The sequence below is a fragment of the Crinia signifera genome, chromosome 12 (assembly GCF_055691185.1).
Source record: "Crinia signifera chromosome 12, ASM5569118v1, whole genome shotgun sequence".
NCBI lineage: Eukaryota > Metazoa > Chordata > Amphibia > Anura > Myobatrachidae > Crinia > Crinia signifera.
Genome location: NC_139228.1, coordinates 15,091,934 through 15,110,388, shown reverse-complemented (window position 1 = coordinate 15,110,388; position 18,455 = coordinate 15,091,934). Strand labels below are relative to the sequence as shown.

General features: G+C 44.5%; 1 protein-coding gene and 1 long non-coding RNA gene across 2 annotated transcripts in view; one reads left to right on the top strand and one right to left on the bottom strand.

The window, feature by feature from the left end:
* Positions 1–7,042: 7,042 nt before the first annotated feature.
* Positions 7,043–12,210, bottom strand: LOC146049457 (uncharacterized). The gene is made up of 3 exons (XR_014466135.1): positions 12,147–12,210; positions 9,154–9,572; positions 7,043–8,300 (listed from the first exon to the last, which is right to left on the bottom strand). It is a non-coding gene; the product is annotated as an uncharacterized LOC146049457 (long non-coding RNA).
* The window catches only part of TARS2 (threonyl-tRNA synthetase 2, mitochondrial), a 23,646-nt gene continuing 17,348 nt past the window's right edge, over positions 12,158–18,455 (top strand). The window contains exons 1-5 of the mRNA XM_083165986.1: positions 12,158–12,406; positions 13,585–13,668; positions 16,763–16,953; positions 17,031–17,154; positions 17,439–17,560. Coding sequence (XP_083022112.1) covers positions 12,332–12,406; positions 13,585–13,668; positions 16,763–16,953; positions 17,031–17,154; positions 17,439–17,560 — 596 coding nt within the window. The 5' untranslated portion in view covers positions 12,158–12,331. The remainder of the gene's footprint in view (positions 12,407–13,584; positions 13,669–16,762; positions 16,954–17,030; positions 17,155–17,438; positions 17,561–18,455) is intronic.

Here is an 18,455-nt window from a genome sequence, read left to right as displayed (position 1 = left end):
TCGTCGATACGACTTCCTCAGGGGCAAATTTCTAGGTGGTAAACAAAAGCTTTATTACAGACTCTATGTATAAAAAAATCTATAGAAAGTTTAAGAGTTGAATTTTATATGGAGGTACATACCCGTATGTAAGTGGGTAGTGAAAATCTTCACTCCCGGTATGCAACCTTCTTATTGAATGAAATAAAATGAATGGATCCCTTGAAGATCCTAATATTAATGCACGACTGCATTAATATTTAGATGAAATATATATATATTTCATCTAAACCTTATACCATCAACTGTGATGCCTTAATGTCCAAAATAAAATTGCCTTGGTCTCTGTGAATTTTTGATTATTTATATTAATAATAATAAAGGACAGGTAGTTGATATTTATTATTTGTTTGTTAATTAACTGATTGACCTGATATATCCTTAACATCGATGCACCATTGATGTTTCACTCAATCAATTTGAGATAAGGATTTAATCATAGGTCCAAAAATAATAATTCAAAAGTCAAACAAAGTATGTACATTTTACCATATATACAATTATACAGCTCTCTCCTCTATGCCTTATTTAGCCATACATTTTTTCAGGAAAAAGAAATGGTGTTATCTGTATTCCTATATTCAGTTGTCCCTCTGTGAGCTTTATTTCCTCTGCACAATCCTAAAGAATACTCAAATGCAACAATGTATTGGAGATAAGTAGCAGTACAACACAAAAACTGATCAGATTCATGCAGCACTAGCCTTCAGAAGGTGGACCCCTGTGGTGCACTGCTACGAGTGACTGTTGCTAGGGATGGCCATCCTTGCCATTGCCATCGATGGCAATTCTGCAACTGGCCATCGATAGTGCTAAACTATGCTATGGATGACCATCGATATTTTTACATATAGATGGTCATCCATTGTGTTTGTTTGATTGGCCTGTGGGCCAATCAAAACACGGGGGCAGGGCTATGCCCCATGTTCCGGCATTAAAAAAAAAAAAAGCAAAACATCGTTTTGCTGTTCCATCGATGGAGGGAAACCATCTGCCATGATCTCGAATCATCGATGGCCATCCCTAACTGTGGCACCTCCACTGGAGGCTAGTTGTGGATGATATAATAAATCCAAGCCCACCATAAAAAATCGGCCAATTCGCGAAGTAAGCAAAGCAAAATTGCAGTGACAGTGTGACCTTGCTAACAACCTTGCTACTTTGCTTAGCCAATTGGCTGTCAGCTTGTAAAGCTGGATAGCCAGCAGCAGTGAGCCAACTCCCAGAGGACTGTCACTTAATTACTTCCTGGTCTGCCAGCACTGAGTCTCTAACTCACTGAATGTGTTGTGCACTGTCTCTGCACCCAATACAGCCCAAAATGAGTCACGGCCCATGACCGGAGTTACTGATTCGATTCACTTAACAGAGTCGCGGCTCGGGCCGGCGGAACCCTTTGCCCATGACTACTTGAATGCAGAAGTAATTGGGTCTGTGGATCTTAACCGTGGAACAGTGAAGTTGTGACGAGAGGCCATGAGGTCCACCTCCATAATGCCCCACTTCCAAACTTAAGTAGTAGAGCTGCATGAGCAGCCCCCCAAAAAACATGTCCATTTCCCATGGGGGTGTTTAAACTACACTGGCCCATTGGAAGTTGCAGAGGGGTGAGGCATAGGCTTAAAGTGCTATGCCCTACTGCAATCCCATATTCCAGTCTTTCCTAGCCATCGATTAAAAGAGAACAAAAGTTTTTGGATCTGATCTCTGACATTTTACGTCATGTTTGGATGGCATTAGCAGGCTATTTCCAATGAATGAAAAGAGCTATTTTTGTGTGAGGAATCCTCACGTTCCTGCGAGGTGCGTGTGGGGCTTTGGTTATCTTGTGATTTTCATGACCTACCTGGCTAATTGCAATCTGCCAGGAGGCTTCATTACGCTTTGGATGACATAATGGTGCAGGTCGAGACAGCAGGGACCCTTTTTAGACCCTTTTCCTTTTATATCACTGATAGTTACATGTGATTGCCTGACCCCTAAATCCACCTTCAGTATCAAACCATAAAAAAAAAGAGGAGAAATGTATGGGCATAGCAAGTAATTAGCTCCTGGCTATCATTTGCTGGTCTGGGAAGAGAGGCTGCATTTGCTGCTGGCTGAACAGTTAAGAAGGTGGAATGGTGAGTGGACCTGTGTCCTGTGCACCTCTATGGGCAGGAACACTGCCAGGAAAAGTAACCTTTAGCCCAGTGGTCAGGGAACCGGGGTAAAATACCCCAAATGGGATAAAAATTACATTCCTGGGGGCAATGGACAGTCACACTGCCCATGACACAGCCGGGCATGCATTTGAATCTATATGCTTGCCCAGCTATGTCTCGGCAGCATGACCGTCAGAAAGCTTGGCGGCTATGGTGTGCACAGTGCCGCCAGGACGCGCCCACATAAGCAGTGACCAGCAGCGTCTTCAGCGCCATTTCATAATCAGTGGCAGTGTGTGTACAATAAATTGTGTGTATGTATGTATGTCACCCCCTCAATACAATGTTGGACCACCTTTTGCCCTTAATACTGCATGGATTCTTCTTGGCATGGACTCTGAGATGTTGGTAGGTGGTATGAGGAATTTGAGACCATATCCAATGAACTGAGCTTTCGAATTCCTTAACATTTTATGGTACTGGATCCAGCTGCCTGATTGCCTGTTCAATCTCATCCCACAGATTCTCGATTGGATTGAGATCTGGTGATTGTGCAGGCCAGCTTCGAACCATCTGCGGACAATGCCAACTTTTTGACAGGGAGCATTGTCCTGCTGGAAGTATCCATCTCCAGCAGGGTACACCATTAACATAACAGGATGTTCTTGATCTGCGATAACTCAAATACCCTTGGCCATTCAGATGTTACACATGAATCAATGGACCCATACAATGCCAAGAAAACATCCCCCCAAACCATAATATTGCCACCGCCAGCTTGAAGTGTTGTGGCAATGCAGTTGGGGTCTATGCTTTCGTGCTGTTTTCTCCATATTAGCGCCCTACCATCTGCATGGTGTATTTGAAAACGCGATTCAACGGACCACATGACCCTTTTCCAGTCATCTACTGTCCAATCCTTGTGCTCCTTTGCGAACTGGAGATGTCTGCTCTTGTTCAACGCAGACAGTAGAGGCTTTCAAGCAGGTTGTCTGCTTCCATAGCATATACAGTGTAATGTGCGGCGAACAGTTCCTTCAGAGACATTCTTAGTTGCTCCTTGATTAAGATTCCCCACAATTTGATGTATTGTTGCTCTTCTGTTGCACTGGACAACTCTGGCAAGTCTCCCTTCAGCATCCAGTAGCCTGTGACAACCACAAGCCTGACGTTAAGACCCGGTTTTCTGCTTGGTAGTCCACTCTCAGTAAACATTAATAACTGCTGCTCTCGAACACTTTACAAGTGCAGCCGTTTTGCTGATTACTGGTTCCGACGGTTTGAGCGCCAACAATCAAACTCTGTTAAATCCCGTTTTTTGCCCATTTCTTTGCAAGCAACACAGTGCAATTCATGCTTCACTTGTCCTGCATTTCCTTTTTATAGCTATTTCGCCCTCTAGTGGCAACAACGCGAAGTTATGGCTGATCAGTGTATAAGTATCAAGTGGTCATAATAATTTGGCTCCTCAGTGCAAACAAATAAATAAATTATATATATATATATATATATATATATATATATATATATATATATTTCAGTCAGCTGTAAGTCTTTATGAGTTGTTCTATTTCCAGGCACTGACATTTTTTGGGGATTTTTCCTGTACACTACTGAGGGAAATTCCATCTATCTTTAAACCCCATGTGACAGGCCATTGCCACCTTCTGGCTTTCGTCCATCCATAATTGTCCGATGTTGGAAAACCGAGTGATCTATTTCCCTTGAGACATTGGCATGCACTACTCGAAGGGACATTTTAACCATTATTGTTGGATCTCTGAAAAGAGCATTAATTGCATCACTGTTTGAATCATTACTGTATTTTTGTGTATATGAAAAAAAAACCCTGATGAAGTCTTTCTAAAAGACGAAATGCGTTGGGTTGTCACAACATCTAGAAAGAAGTGTATGAATGCAATAATGGAATTTTGAAGCAAATAAATATTTAATAAAAGATTTCATTTTATTACTAGAAGTTGCACATTGTATCATGTTTTGAAATACCGTTTTTCTATCACGTGGTGGAATACATCAGCACTCTCTATATATTCCTGTGGTTTAATTTCTCTCGTCTCCCGCTAACAGGGGTGACTTATAGAGTAGCTGCTCCCTTGTAGCGCACTTGGGGTCTCTGTTTGCCTATATATATCTATATATATCTATATATATATAGAGATATCTATATATATATATATATAGATATATATATGAAAAAAGTGGTTATAGAGGAGCGCTAGCTTGATTTGCCTAAATATGGACAACACCAGAACAGGTTCAGTCTTTGTACTTAGAAATGCTCCAACAGAGCCTTCATAAAAAACACGAAGTCCACAGTTTTTTTAGGACCGCTACTTCAACTGTAAATATTCCGGAATCCGTAGAAATCTTGAAGGTAAAGACAGAAAGAGAGCTTCATAGTGTAATATCGTTTTATTTCATAACAATCGTAGTTAAAACTTTTTGGTCTTGTACCCCACTTTTTCTCAGTGTGGGCTTGACTCGTTTACCACATGATATGTAAAATCACATTTGATACCTGGATAGCAGCATGTATGGTCTCCCTGGTTAATGAGGTTCACAGCAGCGACACCGTCGCATACAGCACTACACAGGCGCAGGTGGAAATCTCTCACCTTCTCATAGAGATGGCCAGCACGGGGATCACAGGAGCATCGGATAAGACACGTTCAGATACAGTTCATCATCAGGTTTCTTCAGTGGGCCCACTGATGAAGTCTGACCCCTGCTCTAGCCGATGCCATACAGCTTATATATTGGACATCCCCCAGGGTAGCTCCTTGGGTGCCGGACGGCTCCCCGACAGTCGGGATTCCGACAGTCATTCCTCTGACGTCGGAATCCCGACTGCTCCCTCGCGGAAACCTTCTCAAAGTCAGAAAAGACGTGGAAAGTTGAATCCACATTTTTTCCCTGAGGAAATGGCCTCTAATTCGTAAATTTAGCGATGTTTCGGAGAATGCAGATTCTGCTTTTTAAGGACCTGTATCTGCAGCGAGTAATGGGTGGCCAATATTTCTGAATATTGAATATATATGGGCCAGCATTCAATACCCCCCTAAATGCCAGTTTCCAGTGCCACACTGTCACCAGTGATTATATAGGCCTCTTTGTTGCATTGCGTACATACAGATGACTTGTGTTATTTTGCTGTATTTTCATTAACTCTTTGAGTGACAACATTGCTTTGTGAGATCCTCAAAATATCCGCTACAAATGCCAGCACAAATAATCTTTGCACCCCCGCCCGCTTTTTTTGAGGGGGTGCAATATTTCACTAAACTTCAATTAATTGACTTGTCTGTATTTATTTATGCTAAAAGAACGGTCACTGTGAGCGATACTGGCATTTTTAGGCAAAAATGGTACTCAAAGGGTTAAAAAAAAAGAAGGTATATTTAGCTTTAATGGTTACTTAAAATGCAGGCTTTTTGTGGGGAATTGGTCTGCAATTTATTTATTTACAGTGTCTTATATAGCGCAGCAGATTCCGTTGCGCTTTACAACAGTAGACCGTGATAAAACAAACTGGGTAACAACAGACAGACTTGGAGGTTAGAGGGCCCTGCTGCAAGCTAATGTAGGGTACACACCAGGACGACCACCGTCGTATACGACCGATAGACGACCATGGAACGATTTCCCTTGGACTTCCTGGGAGCTCCCAGGCAGTCCCCAGAAAACGATTAGCAAAAATTGTGTTTTTTTTGCGGAATGATCTCGATCCGATCCCGATGCGCCCGTGATGGTCGTTAAGACTGTCGGATCGCTGGTTTTTGTTTTTTGCAAGAACACATGCGACCGTCGTCAGATTGGCCTTTGAAATTTGAATGAAGGGGCTGGACTAGCAGAGGGGGATAGGAATAGCAGCAGCCATTTTAAACCAGTGTATTTCTGCTTTGTTACTAGTGAGGCTTGGTTTATACCTGCTGAACGCTGGACATAGCTATTTACACATTACTTTGTTTTGCCTGCCATTACAAAGTGTCTTTTAACCCTGCACTATGGAGAATGCAGTGATGGGTAGTCACCAGCAACATTACCTGCTCTATTATGCAGTGCTGAAGCTCAGGCGTCAGAGGGCCCAGCGCAGGAGAAAAAGATCATGCTGGACAAAGCAGTGGCTACTGCAGCGTCAGACTCGTTCGCACATGCCACTGATCAGGGAAAATAACCCAGATGATTTCCGGAACTTTTTGAGGATGGATGATGCCACATTCCAGGAATTGCTGCATCTGGTGACTCCCCACATCGAGAAGCAGGATACCAAGTATCGCGTGGCTATCCCTGCTGAGGAACGGCTGGTGGTGACCCTGAGGTTTCTGGCGACAGGACGGTCTCTTGCTGACCTGAAGTTTGGATCCCTCATCTCCCCGCAAGCTTTGGGCCTCATCATCCCGGAGACCTGCAAAGCCATTGTGAAGGTGCTGCAGTACCAGTATTGCAAGGTAAGGATGAAAAATACACCGTACACTTTATTGTGCAAACAAAATTTTTTTATTTATAATTTAGGCCTAGGACAGAAACAGGTTTTTTAGGCCTTTCATATGTAAAACATGTAAAATAGTTAATAGATTTATTGTGTCAACACAAATATATTATAATACCATATAAAAGATATTGTACAAAAACACACACTATATATAAACATTTAAGTATGTATGACCCAGTTTAAACTTTCCCAATAAGTATGGGCTACTGTGTGGCAGAGGATGTCTGCCGCAGATATGTAAAGGTTGCGGCCCACATGGCTTATGGCGCAGATGCAATGGTCCCGGCCTCATTGATGTGCGCCATAAGCCATGTGAGCAGTGGCCATCACATACCTGCAGCTGAGACCATGTCTGCCGCACAGTACCCCATACTATTGGCAAAGGAAAAAGGGCAATAAATGGAGTTTGCTCTCCAGATTGAGGAGAATCCTGTTCTCCCTCTGGTAATGCAGGTACAGGTAGCAGCATATACGTAGAAAAAAAAAAGACACTCTGGTAACTTATGAAACAGGCCCTTACAACAGTAGGGATAAGGTACTGTGTGGCAGAGGATGTCTGCTGCAGATATGTAAAGGCTGCGGCCCACATGGCGCAGATGCAATGGTCCCGGCCCCATTGATGTGCGCCATAAGCCATGTGAGCAGTGGCCATCACATACCTGCAGCTGAGACCATGTCTGCCGCACAGTACCCCATACTATTGGCAAAGACAAAAGGGCAATAAATGGAGTTTGCTCTCCAGATTGAGGAGAATCCTGTTCTCCCTCTGGTAATGCAGGTACAGGTAGCAGCATATACGTAGAAAAAAAAAAGACACTCTGGTAACTTATGAAACAGGCCCTTACAACAGTAGGGATAAGGTACTGTGTGGCAGAGGATGTCTGCTGCAGATATGTAAAGGCTGCGGCCCACATGGCGCAGATGCAATGGTCCCGGCCCCATTGATGTGCACCATATGCCATGTGAGCAGTGGCCATCACATACCTGCAGCTGAGACCATGTCGATGGTAAATGATAAAATAGCCTATTTTTTAAGACAGATCCTCAAAAACAGGAGACTACGGATCTTCTATCAGTAAAGAACTGTAGAATTGACGGTACTGGGGGGGTTGAGAAGGCTGTGTAGGTGTTGACTGGGTATGTGTTGGAATTGTGCTTGACTGGCCTGGTACGGTGGCAGGCGGAGTAGGCATTGGTGATTCTAATGAAAGTGGTGTGTCTGGTGCACTACCCATGCCAACTATTTTAGTGCCACTGTTGAGATACCCTAAACTGCCATTATACACCAACTCCATGCATAACTTTTCAAAAGTAAGTTGCTGGTCCGGAGCCATGTTGCGAACACACTCTGCCACATAAGTGAAGTAGTTGTCATGTTTGTCCGGGTTTCTTTGCAGGACTCGCTGTGCCCGCATCATAAATTCTTCATGTGCTGCTGCTTCTCCTTTTTTTCCTTTGCCACACATTTTTTTGGCACGGGGGAGTGGTGGAGTGGGTTCCAGGGTGGGTGGCGGAGTGCGTGCCGGAGTAGGAGCTTTGCTCGATGTGCATGCATTATCAGATAGGACAGACAGCTCTGGGGTTGCAGGTGGGTAGTCACCAAGCTGTAAAAAAAATTGAACATGTTTACTAATCAATTCTATTTACTTCTAATTTCAGTTCCCTACCAGCGTGAATGAATGGAAAGTCATCGCAGAGGAGTTTGAACAGCGATGGAACTTTCCAAATTGCGGTGGAGCCATTGATGGCAAACATTTCCGCATAGCCCAGCCTATCAATAGTGGTTCCTACTACTTTAATTACAAGGGCTATTTTAGCATTGTACTAATGGCTGTGGTTAATGCGAACTATGAGTTTATCTTCCTGGATGTAGGAAGGAATGGCCGTGCATCGGATGGTGGCACTTTCAAGGACACAAAGTTCTACGAAAGGCTCATAGCGAACACCCTTCACTTCCCGTCTGTCCAGGAAACTAAACAGGGGCTTAACTTTGTGTTTGTGGCAGACGAGGCTTTTGGCCTGCACGAGCATGTCATGAAGCCATATGCGCAAAGGGGCCTGAACCATGACAAAAGGATCTTTAACTACAGGCTATCCAGGGCACGGCGTGTTGTGGAAAATGCTTTTGGCATCCTGGCTAGCCGGTTTCGCATTTTCCACACTGCCATTAACCTGAGGGTGGACAAAATTGACTGGGTTGTCACGGCGTGCTGTGTCCTGCACAATTTGCTCCGCAGAAAAGCCACACAGCAAAGGGCTACAGGCACAGCACTCCAAGAAGACCAAGATCTGCCAGAGGAGGTAGTGCAGATATCCTCCTTGCAAACCCCAACACAACACTTCACAGGGAGTGCACAAGCCAAACAGGTGAGGGAAGAGTATATGGCCTACTTTAATGGGGAGGGGGCTGTGGATTGGCAGGAGGAATCAATTAGATAGCCCAAAAAATAGACTCACTGATGCAGACTGCGAATTATCCTCCTCCTGCGCCGTGACTTCTTGGTTTTCGTGTTCGACCATCAGGACTACTCCTGTCCTCATTGACTCCTGGCTGATGGTGAACGTCAACCTGTCGTAGTATCAGAGCGATGTTTGATACATCTCGTCGACTCCAGCACCAGACTTCTTTGCAGCCTCCACCTTCTTGTGTTCCTTTAAGAAAACCGTGCGCAGATTCTGGATGCGTTTCCGCACCCATTCTACATTGGCCTCTGGATGAAATGGGAGACTGTAGCGAGACAAGTCCTCCAAGGCTTGGTTTCTTTTCATTTTGTTCGAATACTCTTTGGACTTTGTTCGCCACAGGCATTGTTGGGAACGATACTTCTCGATAAACCCTTCTAAAAATTCTTGTTCTTTTGCGTTGGACATTGGGACTGTAAAAAGATAAAACCATTTTAGTTGTTATATAGTTATATCCATGTTTTGTTTCATATTTAAATTTTTATAGTTATAGTTACCAGTTACCTAGTTCTTATGTTTTAAGTATTTTTAAAATGTTAATAAACTTTTATGAAAACCACTATACATTTTATTGTGCAGATTGCTATTCACACACACAGGTGAATGGGGCCTAGCAGAGAGGAGTGCATGGAATACTGCAATGGTGGACAATGGTTATATGTATATATCTATATATACACAAACACACACACAGGTGAATGGGGCCTAGCAGAGAGGAGTGCATGGAATACTGCAATGGTGGACAATGGTTATATATATATATATATACACACACACACACATGGGGCCCACCCGAGCAAACAGTGACATGGTCGGGTGCACGGTTGCCAAACCAGTGCTCTATACACACTATATACATTGGTGGCAACAGTGGGCATGCATAGGAGAGCATTGGGAGTGCAAACATACCAGGTTGTTGTTCTGGGAGATAAGACAAGAAGGAGAGTCCAACTGCTGCGCCAGCACTATTTGCTATGTGGAAAAACATGGCGCCGGGGGGAGTGTTTAGGAAATGCCACTCAAATAGGCTGGATCAAACGACGGACGCACCGACGGAGGCGGCAAAAAACACTCACGATCTGCATGCGATTGACGGTCGGTCGGCCTGGGATTGACGGATCCTACCTGCAGCACGTAGGACCAAAGATGCGACCAAACGAGTGGCGTGTACGCGCATCGGATCGGAATCGGATCAAATAAATGCCAAAAATGCACAAAAGTACATACAATCTGCATACAACCGGTCGGAATTGGATCTAAATTGACAAAATCGGGCCCTAGTCGTCCTGGTGTGTACCCAGCATTACACTCTATAGCTGGGGTAGCCAACCCTAGTCCTCGAGAGCTACCAACAGTGCATGTTTTGCAGGTCTCCTCACAGAATCACAAGTGAGCTAATTAGCTCCATCTGTGGATCTTTTAAAATGTGTCAGTGATTAATGAGTGCAGCTGTGCAGCAGCTAGGTTGTCTGGAAAATGTGAACTGTTGGTAGCTCTCGAGGGCTAGGGTTGGCTACCACTGATCTATAGGGATAGACAATACAATAGGTTGCAGCTTTATTTCACAAATCCATAATCATAACCAAACAATTTCGCAGGGCAAGGGAAAGAAAGGGAAGCGGTGCGCTCTGTTCCTGCTAATGTGGTACCCATTGGGGCGTGTCCGTTCCACCGCTGTGGGTACGCGACCACGCCCCTTACCAACTTAGTACCGCCTGTGCCGTGCCAGTCACCGTCATATGACTCACGTGAACACGCCCCTTACCATTTTGGGATCAATAAATGTGCCCACAGCCTGCTGGAAAAGGATTTCATTTTTCCAAGTCCTTCATAACTTCATTGGGGCGGCACAAAATGCTGTATAATGGTTAGCATTACTGCCGCACAGCGCTGAGGTCATGGGTTCGATTCCCACCATGGCCCTAACTGTGCAGAGTTTGTATATTCTCTCAGTGCTTTTGTAACTTTCCTCCCACAATCCAGAAATATACTGGTAGGCTAATTGTCTTCCAACATAAATTTAACCCTAAAATGTCTGTGTGCGTGAACAGAATATAGATTGTAAGCTCCACTGGGGCAAGGACTTATGTGAATGTTCAGATATTCTCTGTAAAGTGCTGCAGAATATGTGTGCGCTATATAAATAACATTAATAATAATATCTTACCATAATGTACTATATAATCTTTGTCCATATTGTAGATCCAGTGCTGGCCAAACTGGTCTTTGAGCTCCCAACAGGTCACGTTTCCAGACCTCATAGCTGGTTCACAGGTGTAGTCATTCCTAACCGCCACATTCTGCAGACCCACAGGTGGCCTGGAAAACATGACCTGTTGGTAGATCTCGAGAACCCGTTTGGCCAGTCCTGCCCTAGATAGACATGGCTTCTCATTTCATTTGTTTTGTTAGGTCAGGCCAACCCTAATACCAGTCCAACCCCGTAAACTAACCTGGCTGTAGCCCAAACCCTAATACCCCAGAACTAACCCTAGAGGTGCGTTCACACTAGCTGATATATCGTATAACATGTCTGTTGAACAATTACATTCAGAAATATTGTGTAGCATGGCTCCAGTGCTGCAATGATACCTATTTATATTGTTATTAATATGAAGGCAGCCTGATTGTATGGGGTATGTATTGGTGTGTTTACCTAAAGATGGTCGACATCATTAGGTTGACATGGTCTAGGTTGACAGGCAAAAGGTTGACATGGGGTTGGCTCAAAATATTGTGAAAACCCCATGTCGACCTAATGTTTGTGTCGACCTTGCAGTATGTCGACCATCCATCTGTATCCCATTTATGCTGCCACATGCACAGTGTCACTGTAACTGTGCCTCATCCTGTAGCTTGATCAGACACAATGTGGCAGCGCTCATTGCTGCACACAATCATGCTGCCTTCATATAAATAACTGTATAAAAAAGTATCAGTGCAGCACAGGAGCCATGTTGGAGTCCTCAGCTCTGTCTGTCACTCACTGTGGCTTTGCTCTCTGATTACTGGAGTGGCCGCAGCCCAGCAGCACGAGTTGAGGATGCAGTGAATGTTGAAGTCACATGACGCAGCTCAGTCACATGACCTACACCGGAGGAGGGATGGGCGTGCCAGCAGTCTTAATGGCTGCCCTGTGTTCCCGTAATGTGAATGGTGGTGACTGCTGCACATGATGAAGTTACTGTCGCTGCTGAAGAGGAGTGCCTTTATTAGGCACAAGCCTCTGCCTGATGGCATGTGTGGGGTCAGTTGTCTCTTCTGTATACACACTAGGGTTTTGCATCTATTGGGGTGGATTATGTGTTACATTCTGCCTTGAATGACCTTAAAGAAGCACATGTTCTCCTGTTTGCAAATATTATTATTATCATTTATTTATATAATAAATGTAATATAAAATAATAAATATAATATAATCTGGCTGTAACATAAGCTTGCTATCTGATAAAAATGATGAATGTGCATCACAACTTAAATATGTTACCTCTTATACACAGTGACTAGTTTAATATCACATTGGTATTTACTATCAATATGTGACATGCATTACTGGTGGTGTCTAACCAATTGACTACTTATAAAATAGTAACTGTATGGGAGGCATATTACTCCTGTCTACTGGCACGAGTAATCTGCAGGTGTACTTCTACTGTGCTGCACAACATGCGTGTGACACATATGACTGCTTCCCAGGACACTCATTCTGCCTTCCATTAATGACCAGGCAAATTTTCACCAACAACTGTCTGCAGTTTTATTTTGCATATGATCCCTGCAGATGTCACCCACCTACATAACTTGTTGTGTGACCCTGAAATACAATGCCGGTTGTTACAATCCGCTTTGTAGTTTTCAGCATGTTTAGAATTTTTTAAGTAATCAGAAATGTTTTCCCTGAATCAGGACAGTGGCATATAGTGGTTAGCACTTCGGCCTCATCGGCTCGGCTGGTTATCTGGGTTGAGTTGATATGTTCTTCCCATGCTTGCGTTCCGTCCATAATCTAAAAGCATACTGGTGGGTTCTCTGGCTTCTGACAGAGGACCCAAGTGTATGGCAATGAAGTGCAAATCGCTGGCCGGAAAAATCGCAATACTGTGGCAGAGACTGATACGCTGTGTGTGTGTGTGTGTGTATATACGTGTGATGGGGAATATAGAGTGTAAGCTCCACTGGAGCAGGGGCTGATGGGAATGGTTGCAGTACACCTTGTGTGTACTATATAAATAACAATAAATCATATCTCCCATTCATTACTTTGACTAAATATACCAAAAAGTTAGTTTAAATTTGTTAAAACCTGAAGTAGCTTTGAGAATAGTTAAAATATCATACCCTGGTAAATGAAACTGCAATATTGTATTTGGTGTGTATTATTTTACATTTATGTTTATAGTGTATTTTTGTGTACCCTTTTCTTAGAGTGCCAGTGAAGGCGTTCCTCTGGCAGGAGATGTGCAGTGGAAGCATAGTTCCAGTGATGTGAAGCAGCATGCAGGCGTGCAGGTACGTTGTGTTTGACACCGGCGTGACTTGTGTGTCTCTAACGTTCCCACCTAGATTAATCTGCACTGTGATTGGTTGCTTCTCCTATGGAGGCAGCCATTTGGTTGACTGTCAAAACACATGCGAATGTGGCCTATGGCTTGACTGCTTGTTAGTAAATTTAGGCCTTATTGCAAAAAAGCTGACCACTGCTTGTGACATGTACACTATAGTGCAGTTATTACCCTGTAATTTAAACAAGGTCATTATGCCTGCAGAACAGCCTCCAGAAGTTTGTGTGGTGGTGGCAGATTGGTACAAACTGCCACAGCCACAAGAACTGTGCTATCTTCCTACCTCTCTGACAGCTCCTTCTCTGTCTCTTGTCATGACTCCACCTCCCATGCACAGGTGTCCCCCAAGGCTCTGTTCTTGGTCCTTTCCTTTTCTCTCTCTATACATTATCTCTAGCTCGGTGAGCTCATTCGACTTCCAATATCACCTCTATGCTTATCATACTCCAATCTCTCCGCTATCTCTTTTTGAAAGTCCCAGCACTTTCTTAAGCTGTGTACACACGGGCAATAATTGCTGGGAATATGGTCGCTGAGCATCCATATTGCCAGCAATTGGAGTGTGCACCGGCGATAAATTGCAGGGTGCGGGCTCCCGTTTTCAGCCCCCTAATGGTCACTAGTCGGAGGAGCTTGGTCTTCCGACCAGCGACTTCCCCTGTCTCTTCTGGCAGTGTGTCATTTTTATCAGCGACCATCTCTGGTCGCAGATGAAAACGGGACACTGAGCAATATGATTGCTGAGCAATATATTACTAGCAATATATTGCCAGCGATTCTCCGTGTGTACGCACCTTCATACTAAATATGTCTAAAGGTGCCCACACACTAGAAAGATCTGCCATCATAAGATGTGCGCATAAATTAGCCTTCAAATCTTTTGTCCGATCTGGACAAAAGATTTCAGGCAAGCGCACATCTTTACCAAAGATTTTTCTTAAGATCCCGTGTGCGTTCCTATGGATCTTTTGTTAAATCTTCTGATCTTTTGTGCAGCACGTAAGATCAGAAGATTTAGCAAAAGATCCACGGGAGCGAGCACCAATTATCGGCCGATCAGCCCAAAAATCGTTCTAGTGTGTGGACACCTTAAGACTGAGATGATCATCTTCCTGCCCTCCCTCATAACCTCACCTTCCACAATTTCACTTTCTATTGATGGAACTACGATCTCCTCTAGCCACCAAGTATGCTGCCTTGGCGTCACTATTGATTCCTCTCTCTCCTTTAAACCACACATTCAGCATCTCTCACAGTCCTGTCGTTTCCACCTCAAAAATATTTCCATAATCAGACCCCACCCAGGATGCTACAAAGACCCTCACCCACTAACTAGTCATATCCATATTGGACTACTGTAATCTCCTATTTCCTGGCCTCCCTGTAAAACACCTCTCTCCCCACTCAAATCTCTCCTCAATGCTGCTGCCCGGCTCATCTTTCTTTCTTTCTTTCTTTATTTATTAACTCACAGTTTCTTATATAGTGCACACATATTCCACAGCTCTTTACAGAGAATATTTGAACTTCCCCAGTGGAGCTTACAATCTATGTTCCCTACCATATGTACACGCACACACAGACATTCTAGGGTTCATTTTGTTGGCAGCCAATTTATCCTACCAGTATATTTTTGGATTGTGGGAGTAAACCCACCCAAGCACGGGGAGAATATACAAACTCCGCACAGTTAGGGCCATGGTGGGAATAGAACTCATGACCTCATCGCGGTGAGGCAGTAATGCTAAACATTACACGATCCGTGCTGCCATAGCTTCATCTCCAAGCGTACTATGTCCACCTCCCCTCTATTACAAGCCCTGCACTGGCTCCCCTTTCCCTTCAGAATACAATTTAAGCTCCTTACACTTACTTACAAAGCCACCACCCATTCTTCTCCCACCTACATATCTGACCTTGTCTCTCTTTACACACCCAGCCGCCCTCTCCGCTCCACAAATGCACGTCGCCTCTCCTGCAAACTGGCTACTTCCTCCAATTCCCGCCTCCAAGATTTTGGCCGCAGTGCTCCGGATCTCTGGAATTCTCTACCCCTCCCTATTAGACTTGTCCCCTACCTACAAAACTTTAAATATGCTCTCAAGACCCACTTCTTCATTAAATCCAACCATCTCTCATCCTAACCTTATGCTCACTTCTATCCCAGCTGTGTCACTGCAGTTTGTCTGCCCCTTCCCTTTAGAATGTAAGCTCTCACGGGCAGGGCCCTCTCTCCTCATGTGCTTTTCTTTTCGTTTTATTCACCATGTACTTGTCCTCATTTGCATTTGTACTGGAAATCATTACTTTTCTTGTTTTGTACTTTTGCTCCTCTATGTATAGTCAGGCGCTGTGGAACCCTTGTGGAACCCTTGTGGCACCATATAAATAAACTATAATAATAGCAGCGGTTGTGTATAGGTCCAGCTCCTTGGTCGTCATGGCACCATAATGGTTCAGTTTTTAAGAAAATCCATGCTTTAGCACAGGTGAAATAGTATTTCAGTCATTTTCATTTAAGTATTTGCTCAGCCATGGATATCCTTAAAACCTGTATTGTTAGGGTGCGTTGAGCACCAAGTTTGGAAAGCACTGCCCAGACGTCAGCACTGCAGTCTGACGTGCACTGGAGCGTAGTATCGCCCTGGAAGCAGTGTCTCATCAGAGTGTGCTCTGTTACTCTACTCCTCTTCACTCAGACAGGCTGGCTCTGGTTACAGTAGCTGTAGACCAGTGCTGGCCAACCTGGTCCTCAAGATCTAATGACAGGACATGTTTTCTAGACCACCCAACTGGGGCACAGGTGTAGCCAAAACTCACTGGCGCATTTTTGAAACATGTACTGCATTCATTCCTGACTGACACATTCTACAGAACCACAGGTGGTCTGGAAAACATGGACTGTTGGTAGATGTTGAGTAGCGGTTTGTCCACTCCTGCTGTAGGCCATACAACCACCAGGCCTTTCCTAATTGTGTGCACGAGTCGGAAGTCCCTTTCATTAGGAATAATTTGATGATTTGTCTTTATTTCTCTTTCAGCCCAAAGCCCTGCCAGAATTTATTCACCATCGGCTCCTGTGCTTTGAGAGACTGAGGCGGCGTTATGAGGCCAGGCTTGCAGATAAAGCCTCTAAAGACTCCTGTCCCATCAGAATCTCCTTCCCAGACGGGAGGGTAGTGAGCGGGGAGTCGTGGAAAACTACTCCTTATGATCTGGCTGTGAAAACTGAGTTAGTCCCTTTTAAGTCCTATCTTACCTCTTGGTTCATTCCGCAGCTGCTAGATGTGTCCCATGTCTGTTCTGCAGGTCAGGTGCGGTGCACAATATCCTCGCTGCCCGTGTTAATGGTGAGGTGTATGATCTGAGCAGACCACTAGAAGCCGATGCTGACGTGGACTTTCTCACATTTGATTCCCGTGATGGACAAGCGGTGAGTATAAAGCCGATTTCTCACGCCGTGCTTACGCTGTAGTGTTATTGAGGTGAGGCACTCTCCTGTATTAAGCGCTTGCATCGCTTGGCCTGCAGGTGTCAGTATTCCGTCTCTCACCCACCAGACAAGGCCATTGCTGTAAATAGTTACAGTTAACGGAAATGAATGTTTTTGTGTCCTATTGCATTATGGGAAAACTGCCTTAAAAATGTCAGCAAATCTTAGAGTTTCTTATCGCCTGTCTGGTTTTTTTTTTCCACCCATCTTTTTTTTGTTAATAGATATTTTGGCATTCCAGTGCCCATGTTCTCGGGGCCGCTATGGAACAGTTCTATGGTGGTCTCTTATGTCACGGGCCCAACACTGAAGCTGGATATTTCTATGACATGTACATGGAGAACAGGTAAAAACAGCCTCGGTTGTGCACGTCAGTACATGTTCCCCTTTCATTATGCTGTTCATGTTACAGTACATGATTTAGGGGTTTATTTACCAAGCTTGAAGATGGGATGTTGCTATGGGCAACTGGATTCTATTATCTTTGAGAAGGTGCTAAATAGTTTTCCTTCTAGGGGCAGAACGGGGGCGGACCGGGCCTGCCGACGTCACCAAAGGTGGAGGGCCCGGGCCACGATGTCACCAAAGGGAGCGGGCTCGGGTCATGATGTCACTAAAGTGGGTGGGCTGACCCAACGATGTCATCAAAGTGGGCGGACCTGGGCTGCTGACATCACCAAAGGGGATGGGGGCTGGCCCGCGACATCAATAAAGGGGGCGGGGGCCGGCCTGCAACATCACCAAAGTTGACGGGCTAGGCCCCGCCGAAGTAACTACCGGGGAAGCGGCGGGCTTCAACATAAGCTCTGGGCTTCCCCGTACACATCGGCAGCAGGCTGTGCTAGAGGGGCAGGGTGCATTTTGCCCTTCAAAAATCAGGCAGGGCGCAACGCGGCACCCCGCTAAAACAGCCGAGCAGGAAAACTAATAGATTCTTATTGGTTACTATGATCAACATCCCATCAATAGAATTCCCATCTTAGTAAATAAGCCCCTTAGTCTTTAGGCTAGGCTGTTTTAGCAGGGAGTATCCCCTGTGTGCTGTTTAGTTAATTTTAACTTCTTTATTTTCTGCACTTAACTGGTAGGTGCTAGGCCGTCGTTTTGTTGGTGACTAAGGACTGATGCACAATGGGAGGGGGGGGTATGCGTTTGATGTGAGAGATGAGGCGCTGTCTTGCAATATAGTTATTGTGTATTATTGGTTTGTTCTATCATCCTTAGCCGTGTGTAAGTCCAGT